At 37.5% G+C, this 11,855-nt stretch overlaps 2 protein-coding genes across 3 annotated transcripts in view; one reads left to right on the forward strand and one right to left on the reverse strand.

Annotated features, from left to right (window-relative positions):
• LOC106868486 (LIM domain-binding protein 3) overlaps positions 1-11,855 on the reverse strand; it is a 366,710-nt gene that overhangs the window by 140,038 nt on the left and 214,817 nt on the right. The gene's annotated exons all lie outside the window — the stretch shown is intronic.
• Positions 10,394-11,855, forward strand: part of LOC106873837 (bone morphogenetic protein receptor type-1B) — a 119,803-nt gene continuing 118,341 nt past the window's right edge. Inside the window, exon 1 of the mRNA XM_014921346.2 lies at positions 10,394-10,520. Within this exon, the coding sequence (XP_014776832.2) occupies positions 10,436-10,520 (85 nt within the window). The 5' untranslated portion in view covers positions 10,394-10,435. The remainder of the gene's footprint in view (positions 10,521-11,855) is intronic.

Here is an 11,855-nt window from a genome sequence, read left to right on the forward strand (position 1 = left end):
TTTTACGTGCCTAAAGTTCGAAGGTCGTGCTTCATCCCCTCATCCCAGGTTTTCCTGGGTCTACCTCTTCCACAGGTTCCCTCAACTGCTAGGCTGTGGCACTTTTTCACACAGCTATCCTCATCTATTCTTGCCACATGACCATACCAACGCAATCATCGCTCTTGCACACTACAACTGATGCTTCTTAGGTCTAACTTTTCTCTCAAGGTACTTACACTCTGTCGAGTATGCACACTAGCATTACACATCCATCAGAGCATACTTGTTTCGTTTCTTGCAAGCTTACGCATGTCCTCAGCAGTCACAGCCAATGTTTCACTGCCATGTAGCATGACGGTTCGTACACATGCATCATACAGTGTGCCTTTTACTCTGAGCAAGAGGCCCTTTGTTACCAGCAGAGGTAAGATCTCTCTGAACTTTGCCCAGGCTCTTCTTATTCTAGCAGCTACACTTTCAGCGCACCCACCCCCACTACTAACTTGGTCACCTAGATAGTGGAAGCTATCAACTACTTCTAGTTTTTCTTCCTGGAATGTGGCAAAGGTTGTTTTTTGCACATTTTCAGTGTTTATTGCTCCTGCGCATCTGCCACATACAAAAGTTATCTTCCTAGTTAGCCTTCCTTTGATATTGCTGCACCTCTTATGTGTCCATAGCTTACACAGGGTACAACTTATGGAGTGTCTACCTACACCTTTTCTACAGATCGAGCAACACCATCTACCCGAAGGGGTTTGTGTTTTGTCTACCTTCTTATTAGGACTTTGGTTTTAGCTAGGTTGATTCTAAGGCCCTTTGATTCTAGTCCTTGCTGCCACACCTGAAACTTCTCTAGTTCTGATAGTGACTCAGTAATTAGAGCAAGGTCATCAGCATAGAGGAGCTCCCAGAGGTATCCTGTCTTGAATTCCTGTGTTATTGCCTGGAGGACTATGATAAATAGGAGGGGGCTGAGGACTGAACCTTGGTGGGCCCCTACCTCTACCTGGAAATTCTTCACTGTACTCATTGTCAACCCTCACCTTACTGACAAAGTCCCTGTACATGGTTTGCACAGCTCTCACTAACCATTCATCTATCCCTAGTTTCCTTATTGACCACCAGATAAGGGAGTGGGGGACCCTGTCAAAGGCTTTCTCCATGTCAAAGAAAGCCAGATACAGAGGTTTACTTTTGGATAGGTATTTCTCCTGCAGCTGTCTTACCAGAAATATAGCATCAATGGTGCTTTTCCCTGGAACGAACCGAAACTGCATCTCATCTAAGCTGACTTTCTCCCTAATTAGTTGGTCTATGACCCTCTCAGTGACCTTCATTACCTTGTCTAACAACTTGATACCTCTGTAATTGTTTGTGTCTAAAGCGTCACCTTTACCTTTGTAGCAGTTGACTATGGTGTTACTACACCTGTCATTGGGTATGACTCCTTTGTGTATCACCTGGTTAACTATAAGGGTGACTAGGCTATAGACGACACTGCCAGATATTTTGAGCATCTCTGCAGTGATTCCTGATGGGCCGGGGGCTTTCCCTGTCTTCATACTCTTGATCGCTTTATCTACCAAGGTACTGTCATTTAGAATGGCTGGTCCCTTTGTTGGGTTGACATGTGGCAGACTCTCTTCCTCCCATTCATTCTCTTTATTCAGCAACCTTTCATGGTGGCATCTCCAAACCTCTCTCTTTGCAGCCTCATTTAGTGCAAGTGAGCCATCATCCATGTGGACACATTTCTTTCCTACGACATCACGATTCTCTCTCACACACTGTCTTGCAACATGAAATGCTTCATGTCTTTGGTCCTCATGGCACAGAACATTGGCATTTTTTCTTATCTACTTCCCCTCTGGCTAAATAAGCCTGTCTCCTAGCTTCCCTTCTGACAGTGTGATACAATTCCCTGCTACTTCTGTTCTTCCAAGCCTGTTTCTTTTGTCTAATAGCCCTGTCAACCACATTGTTCCACCACCAAGTTACTTTGGGTCGAGAGGGGACTAAGTCCAGGTATGAATGTATGATTAAGAAGCTTTCTTTACAAACATGTGGGTTTAGGTTCAGTGTCATTGTATGGCACCTTGGGCAATTGTCCTGTACTATAACCTTGGGTTGACCAATGCCTTGTGAGTAAATTTTGTTGACAGACACTGCATGGAACCCTATCATATATATATGTATATGAGTGTGTGTGTGTGTAAGTATGTTTCTGTATACATACATATATATATATGTGTGTGTGTGTACATGTGAATAATAGTTAGTAAAACCACATATGTTGTCTATGCAGTATAATATATGTTTGGTATACTCAATCCATTTAGTTCTACTATTTTTCATATAATAATTTTTATTACTTTATCTTAACTTTTGGTTGTAGGTATGTTCAACTCAATGTATTCAGCATTCATGTACTAAAAACACTATATTTAAAAGAAGCATGCTTTTATCCCTAGTGTACACTCAGTATTAACTAGTCATATGAACTGATTACAGTCTATATAAACACACTCCCACACACACAATTATGTATGTTCATGCATACATCATACACACACACACACATATATCAAAAGGATGTGTTATAATACTATTCCACAGCCATACCAGCAATCCAACATACCTCTATCATCAGCTGCCCCACAGATATCATTATGGTTTCAACACCTGGGCAGTACCATTCAATCCGATGGTGTCAACAGTACTAAAATAAGTGTTGTTTGGGAATAAACAAACAAACCAAAGAAACCACAACTTTCAAACACATTTACTCATTGTACAACCGTATCAATAAATATTCCATAGGTAAATTACAACCCCTCCTAAATATGTAACTAAACAGTGACAACTCTATTAAGTCATAAAAGATTATAATCCCTACCATCTTCCATAGTGTAATGTAAAAGTAAAGCTTAACCACATTATTTCAATCAGTCAATATATAGGCAGGGTTAAACACTAACCTTACTAAAACTACAAGAGAAATTAAACCAATGTACATTGTATCGGTATTAATAATAAACTGCAATAAATAAATTATTTGCTAAATTGCGATCCATCTTAAAATTCATGTAAACAATAATCCCACCGGTCTTCTATAGGTATTACTACAATGAAAGTTCAAACGTTATAAAATTTTTCCTAAAACAAAACACGAATGAAATTAATTTAACTAATATTTTTATGAATGAAATACATTATTTCATCATTATATATATATTATCGGCATATACATAGTCTGATCAATAAGTATTCGGACTGTTGCTATAGTAATGAAATCATAGTTGCTAGAATAAGAATGGGTTGGGCAAAGTTCAGAGAGCTACTATCTTTGTTGGTAACAAAGGGCCTCTCCCTCAGAGTGAAAGGTAGATTGTATGATGCCTGTTTACAAACAGCTTATGTTACATGACAGTGAAACTGGGACTGTGACTGCAGAGGACATGCAAAGTCTCAAAAGAAATGAAGCCAGTACACTCTGCTGCATGGGTAATGTCAGTGTGCATTTACAGCAGAGTATAAATGATTTAAGAGAAAAATTGGATACAAGAGGCATCAGATGTAGTGTGCAGGAGAGAAGACTGCACTGGTATGGTCAGCCTCACAGAGATGTGAAGGGGCCAAGACTTCTGGCAATTTGCTGTGCTTGAGACAATATATTAAGCTAAGTAAAATTGTGGCCATCTATACAGGTATGTCCTTTGTGAGCATGCCCAACCTCACATTCACACTTGTAATCTGTCCTTTGTAAAAACTTGCCCACAAGCCATCTTCTCAACACCACTCTATCACCACCCATGATCACCATCTGCTGTACCCTCCACTCTCCCTCATGTGCCTATCTGCATAAACTCTCAGAAAAGAATTGCTTGGACCAGTATTCCATTTGTGATATGCTTTTGAAATGGAATGAAAGCATACTTTTTTTTAAACAACTTGTGACTGAGATGAAAATGGAGTATGTACAAAAATGTAGTGCATAAAAAGATCTTGGAGTTTGCATAAAGATCTCCCAAAACAGTAACCAAAGACAAATATCCATGCCAAAAAAAGCTATGCTTTGTGTTTGGTGGAATCATAAAGGCATCATTTATTATGAGCTCTCACAAAACCAAACCCTTAATTTTGATGCGTACTGTTGTCAGCTACTAATTTGAACCAAAAAAATCAAAGAATTGAGGTTGGAGATTACCAACAGGAAAGGTGTAGTGTTCCAAGAAGACAGTGCCTGACCACATGTGTCTTTGGCTACCCGAACAAAGTTAAATGAACTTTGCTGGGGTTTCTTACCCCATCCACCATATTCTCCTGATATTGCACCATCCAACTACCACTTGCTTTTGTCTCTACAGAACTCATTACAAGGAAAAACATTTAATGATTCAGATGAAGTCAAAATACATGTAGATAACTTCTTTTTTTTCGAAACCCAGTCAAATTTTATGCTGATGGAATATTTAAATTGCCTGATAGAGATGCAAAGGTCATTAATAATAATGGAAATTATTTCATTGAATAAAATTTGTTGAAAGGTTAATTATTGATATCCCTTTTCGGATATTAAAAAATGCTCAACTTTCTGAACAACCTAATATATAAATATGTAGTATATTTATAAATAATGTAATTATATTTAGAGGTACTATTGACAAATAGTTTAGCATAGAGACATATATCAATATACTTTTATTGGTTTCCCCTATGTTATATGTTCTTTGGTAGATAGATCCTGGCCAGATACCAAACTCTACTTCTTCAGTAGAAGGGAACATTTTTTTTTTTTACCATAGGTATAGCAAAATCCTAATTGTGAGGCAATGCAGTACTCTTCTATTTTGCAGAGTAGTAACAATTGGCTAAAGTAGTGAAATACACTACACTGAAGTACCTACTTGAGAGTTATTGTCAAAGTCGTTGAGAGTTAAGTGTTTTAGACCACAGATACAAGTACCGTTAGCAAAATATGAGCCACCAATTTTTGTGCTGGTTGGCTAATATCTATTGACTTGGCTATGCGTTTTCAACTATAGCATCAGGCTAACCAAAGCCTTGTGAGTAAATTTGGTAGATAGAAACTGAAAGAAGCCCATTGTATATGTATATTCATGTGTGTGTGTGTGTGTGTGTGTGAGTGTGTGTGTGTGTACACTTCTCTTGACTTCACAAAATGAATGTCAGAATCATACAAGTGATGTTCATTTCCAGCCTCTTGTGAAAAAGATAGCTGGCCATAGGGAAATATTATTTTGCTTTGAAACAAGTGAGGATTGGTGATAGGAAGGGCATCTGACTGTAGAAAATATGCTTTAACAAATTCTCTTTGATCCATGCAAGCATGAAAAGGTGGCCATTAAAATAATGTTGCTGCTGCTGATGATGATGTATTTTGTAGCTATTTCCTGTTCCTTTATAGCAAATGCATCTCTTTGAAAGTTAGAATTAATATCCTCATTGTTAGTCTGGGATAGACTACTCTATGGTGATCAATATTGCTGTCACTTTGAAGTCTTTTTTTTTTTTGTTATGTATGTAGGCTCTCTTTTGGTGACCTTTTGCAGTAGACTTGTGCAACCTCTCTAGCTGTATATCCTCGGTCATTGGCCAGGAAATACTTTTTAAGAAGCTTTTTTTTTTTCCAATCCCCATCTATGCAGAGTTGATTCATGGTAGGACTTCAACATTTGGTGGTTAGATGCTGTTGATAAGACATTCAAATCTGTTTAGATTGATATTGGTTTCAAATTTTGGCACAAGGCAAGCAACTTTAGGGGAAGAATAAGTCGATTATATCAACCCCAGTACTCAACTGTTACTTATTTTATTAACCCTGAAAGGAGGAAAAGCAAAGTTGATCTTGGCAGAATTTGAATTCAGAATATAAGGACAGATGAAATGCCAGTAAGCATTTTGCCCAGAACGCTAATGGTTCTGCGAGCTTTCTACCTTCATGATTGGATTGATACTAAGCCTTTACTGCCTTGTTTTTATTTTAAGCAAAGATGGTCTACATGACTGTTGATCTGGAAATTCTTCATATGCATTAACAATTTTTGCGCTTTGACATCAATAGCCGGGATCTCATCTAGCATATAGTTGAATAGCCCAAATGTTTGTGTGAGTACTGGTATGACAAACTCTTTGTGGGCTATTAGTTTATGGCATGCAGAAAGTTCTGAGATTGTGTTTTCTTTATTCTGGTATTATGGTCACTGGTTGCAAGCTACTAGATGTTCCATCATCAGAAATCATTTTCATTTATTCCACAGTACCTGTAGATATTGGAGAAATATTCAGGCAATGAAAAGTAATATTACTTGAAAGGCTTATAATTTTCCCTTGCTTGACAACACGTAATAATATTTATCTTGGTTAGACTCTGTTATGTGTAGATGGGTGTCCTGGGTATGACTTTAAACTGTATCCTGTAGTGGAGCCCTGGTTCAGGAATTGTAGGGTTTTGAGGAGTGTGGAGCCACCTCCTAGTCTCTATTGTTCTTAGGTCTACTCTGATCCAGAACAGTAGCACCTGTCAGGCTATGTGTTAACTAGCATATGTGATGACTGAGTTAAAATGTTCTGGTAATTATATAAACTATGTGAACCCTATTCCTGAGAAGGGCATAAAAGAGTCTCTTTTGTGTGACCAGTCTGGTTGTGCTAGCTTCTCAAAGGCAGGCTTACTCAGTGACATGCTGTCACAGAAGTGCCCCAATTTACAAAGGTAATATCCAGCATGATCTGTTGTGTGCCTTATGTAGCAGCTGTACTTTGCTCCTGATGGGTTGGTATATATCTTGTTGCTCCAATAATAATAGTTATGATGCTGAAAGTTGATCTTGGGTACTGAATTTGCAAACTCCTAATTAATTGTCCACAGATGTCCTCTTTATTTAGCCATATTGGTGTCCTGAAGGCAGCTGATTTCCACAATAGAGCATGTCTTTTCCCTCTGATCCCACACAACAATATCTGATCATTTGTGTCTTGACTTGGTAGCTGTTTTAATTCTTAAGTTTCACCAATATTCTTTTGACCTATCAGTCTCAATATAGTCAATTTTAACTGCAGGTGTTTTGTTTTTTGTTACCCTGTTCCAGACTGGTCTGAATGCTGCATTATGCCTCATGGGAAGATAATATCTGTAAAACATTCTCTTGCAGTTGGCAATAATGTGGTCGATGTCTTCAGTCTTTGTCTTGCACAGCTCACATTTGTTGTCTGTCAGTGTTTTCTGCTTTTTGTGCTGCAGGTATTGGTCAGGATCTCTTGTTCTTGAATTGCATTGTAGGTAACTTTCACAGTGCAATGTCATAAACTTGGTATTCCATGCCAAGCTTTTGTCGTGATCAATCCCTTCAATGGTTTGTGTTTTACGTGCCAAGTACTCATGTACTATCTTCTCACTGAACTGGTCCGTTTTTTAATTCTGTTCTTCTGATAAATAGATTTTACCAATGCTCCTTGGGGAGAGATCTGTATCAGTTTTTATTTCATACCTCTCCTCATGTGCATTAGCTATCTTATTTAAGTTGGTCACAAACTTGGGCAAGGTAGTTACCAGACTCTTTCCTCTGCTCCAAATGTTGTTTCAGTGTAACAATATATGCTTCATATGGCATTAATACAGATATGAGACCACAGCCACCATCCTTGCATGGGAGGTATAGTCTGTCTACATCTCCATTGATGTTGAAGTTTCTTGCAACATTAAACAGCTTGCAACTTCAAACAACTATCTCATTGAGTTCTTGCAGTGACCAGTTCAGAAGGCCAAACACAGGTATGAGAAAAGGTACTACAGAGATATTTGCTGTGAGAGTTCTGATGACCATATTCTCTTTACTCTCCTGAGGTATTCATTCCTGGTCCTCTCCTTATTTATGGGCCCATCATACCTGACATTCTCATCTTGTTCACGATACCCATTATTGTCACCTGACTGTAAAGGTTGTATTGTCAAGCCATTTGTTCTTTGGTTTTCAGAGGAGGGCACAACTTTTCCACATTTTATTGTCAAAAATGCACATTTGGACTCACCAAATTCCATCCCAATGTCAGTAGAAAATTGGGTTATGTGGTCCAATTGTTTTCATGAGGTTGATATTTGACCCATACAGTTTCAGGTTGTCAACAAAAAAAAGATGGGAGATACTTCTGAATCAACTTCTATGGTCACTATGTCTTGTGAGCAGGTATGGTAGTGGGTTAAATGAGAGGATAAAGAACAACACCAGCAAGCTATCACCCTGAAAAGAACCATTTTGGTAGTGAATGCTATCTGACTTAATATGCTCCTTATCATTCCAAAGGAACAAGGTGGTGTGCCAAATCTTGGTTAGGCATTCAATAGCACTCACCAGTGTATATATGTATGTATGTATGTGTTGTGTGTATGTATGCATACATACTGCCTAAATACCAATATTGAGAAATTTGGCTTCTCAAAACCAGAAAGGAGAAAGCTGATTTGAAGACTACAGATTCAAGCTATGACTGGAACTGTAAAAATCTGTAAAGCTTTCTAGAAGTTTATCATTTAAATATAAATGGGTGTGTCTAGATATGCAACTATATGCATGAAAATACATTCATAAAATAAAACATACAAATCTGCACATATACATTCATACAAAAATATCCTGTTGATGTTGAAATTCCAATGAAGGAGCCATGGATCTAGGTTAGAAACCAGCCCTTTTTGTATTGGCAAGAAATCTTGAAATAAAACTAAATAATGACATACATACATACATATCATCATTGGGTTAACATTAACTTTTCTGTTCTAGCATGGGTTACATGGGAATTTGTTAAGGCATAGCTGAAAACCACCACTTGTTTTCAACTTAGATAATAATTTCCAAGCCTACTGAAGACTGCATGGATATTTATATATGTACTGGGGTCAATTTGCTCAACTGGAGCCCTTCAGAGTGGTTTCCCAACATGGCCACAGTTCAACAGGTGAAACAAGTGGAAGATAAAAAGATTAACTGCTTTTTGTTTTTAAGTTGACAGCAAGACACCTGTTTCTGTCTCCCTGTCACACTCCAACCTTTCATCATCTGGCACAAGATCATGTCCTCCAATGCCACCTTCCCCTCTCAAAGGATTTTTGTCTTGCAAGTTACTTGGTGACCCTGCCAGTGATGGTGCCACATAAAAAGCATCCAGCTATGAAAACCATGCCAAACTGATCTTGCCTGTGCTGGTGCCATGTAAAAAGCACTCAGTCTACTCTACAGGGTGGTTGGTGTTAGGAAGGGCATCCAGCTGTACAAACCATGCCAAAATAGACAGTGAAGCCTGGTGTAGTCTTCTAGCTGGCTGACTCCTGTCAAACTGTCTAACCTATGTCAGCATGGAAGGTGGACGTTAAATGATGATGGTGATGTGTGTGTGTGTGTGATCAGTGTTAGCATTTTATGCTTACTTCTTCATGCATCTTTAGTTGGACAGATTTTTTCTGAAGCAGTGGGTTATAGTTAGGTGCTCTTCTGTTGCCAACCCTTTTAGTTGCTTCTCATAACATGCAATGACATGGTGGGACTCTTCTCAAACTGTGATACATTCATCTTACATACTTACATACCAACAAACATGCATGCATTTATGTATATGTGTGTTTGTGTCTCCTTGCCATGACGTTTTGCAATAGATGTAAACGAGTGTCACCGTCATCATACAGGCGGTGTCCATGAAAATATTTCCGGCCTTGAGGGAATATTACTTTGCTTGGAAACAGGTTACGGTTGGTGACAGGAGGGGCATCCAATCACAGAAAGATCTGCGTCAGCAAATTTTTCCTGACCTGTACAAGCATGAGAAAGTGGACGTTAAACGATATTATATATATATATATATATATATATATATATATATATAAGAAAAAATAAAGTTAGGAAGAAAATAACATTTAAAAATTCAAAAATAATCTTTAAATTTAGAACAAAGATGAGACTATCTAAATAATTAATATCTTGTTAGGATAACGGCAAGTTTGCGGGATATTACCAATATCTCGTATGAATAAAGAATGCATATAGAAACACGTTTGAAGAAATACCCATGTATAACAAGTAGATACGCTAAAATGAGGTGTATTTAGATTTGGAGTATAAAGTTTGGTACAGTATTTTATAAATTGGGAGAGAATACCCTTTACCTACAAGTATATTACCTTCATCTCGACATATGTATGCATATGTGTGATCGAATGAGGAAGACAAACAAGGAAGTAGTTCTTTCATTCTTATTTTTAATATAGTGCTTAATTAATTTCGATTTAGTAAGACAATAATTGTGCGGGGCAATGTGTGTATAGTGAGACATTTAAAGATGGTTACGGTGTATCACTAACCAACTTGCATTGCTGCTGGGTTAGAGGCTATATATCACCTCTGACGTCACAAGCGGTCATGTACGTGAGGGAAAGATGGCGGCGGTTCGGAGTAATCGGACAAGTACCTTAGATATTATATGGAGGTATCTTTTGATATTGTTGAATCTACAACAAGTAGGTAAGTGGATTGCATTATATAATTAGTTATATTAGCAACTTTTGGTCTGCTAATCGAAACATAGTAAAAGGAAGCGTTCATCTACCTCTTGATAAGTACGGAGGTGCGTGCAGCTCGCACCGTCCGTATGTGTTTTGTTGTACGTTGTTCATCCCCCACCTTATGCTTGTGCCATCGAAAGAAACACTAGTCATGAGTCTGCTCGTATGCAAGCCTTATTAGACTCCCATTATTAGTTTGCAGTGATTTATCCATCTTTAAACACTTAATTGGCTATCAGTTATTTACCTTGTTTATATGCGATTTGCTTATGTTCTGTTTACACAGAAAACACATCTGCCCCGTACTTGTTATAGCAAATTTACTGGGAAGTTAAACAAATGCATAAATCCAGTGTTGTGTGTGTGTACACACACACACATGTTTGTACATAGGTGCGCCTGTCTATATATATATTTATATAATCATTAAACCTTTCAGTTTACTCATTGTATTATGTGACGATTTGATTCAAACTTATCATGGATCTTAAGTTTTTAGCTGTGTAGTTAAAAACACACTAAATCAGCCTACATAATTCAACTTGACTAACTCAATTCGTGTTCATATCACAATAATAATAAACACAGCATTTCTTTAATGTAGTAAACACTCAATACCATGCACACGTTTCTCTATTTGTGTATTGCATGGAAATAAACATGCTTCTTGCTTTTACAGTCGTAGGTAAATCTGCTTGTTGAAATATTTTTATGTTGTTGCACGTTGTAGTATTTATTTAGAAACTTCTGAAGCTGTAATAACAAATGAATTTAGAGGTTCCAGTTTGTTTTGGTACCTTTGTTTCTATCTTTAGTTTCCTTTCTAGTTCTTAAAGGGCTTCCTTCATGGAAAGTCAACAGCAAATACAACTGCCTTAGAGCCCCCTCCCCGTTTTTTTTAAAGAGAAAAAAAGGGGAGTTAGGAAGGGTTTCTAAATACGCTAGTAGTTGGTCATTTGTAGTGTTTTAGGTTATTTTTGTTTTCTTCCACTAAGCGTGAAGTAGGGGAAAGAGAGCAAAAGCATTTAAATAATGATTATATGTTTCTATGAAATTTAATTATTCTGTTATTTGGCCTACCAGGTAGTACTTCACTGTTGAACATTTTTATACCCCACTAGTTAGAAAATAGTTTACACACACACACGCATATATATATATATATATATATATATATATATATATATATATCAACAATATCGCTATCAATTTAGAGTAATAATTTGTAGTTTTGGAATCAGTAGTTCTTTGGCTGCTATTTCTGAATTCTCAGTATGTTGGAGAAGCAGGTTAC

The sequence above is a fragment of the Octopus bimaculoides genome, chromosome 7 (genome assembly GCF_001194135.2).
Source record: "Octopus bimaculoides isolate UCB-OBI-ISO-001 chromosome 7, ASM119413v2, whole genome shotgun sequence".
NCBI classification, from domain to species: Eukaryota; Metazoa; Mollusca; class Cephalopoda; order Octopoda; family Octopodidae; genus Octopus; species Octopus bimaculoides.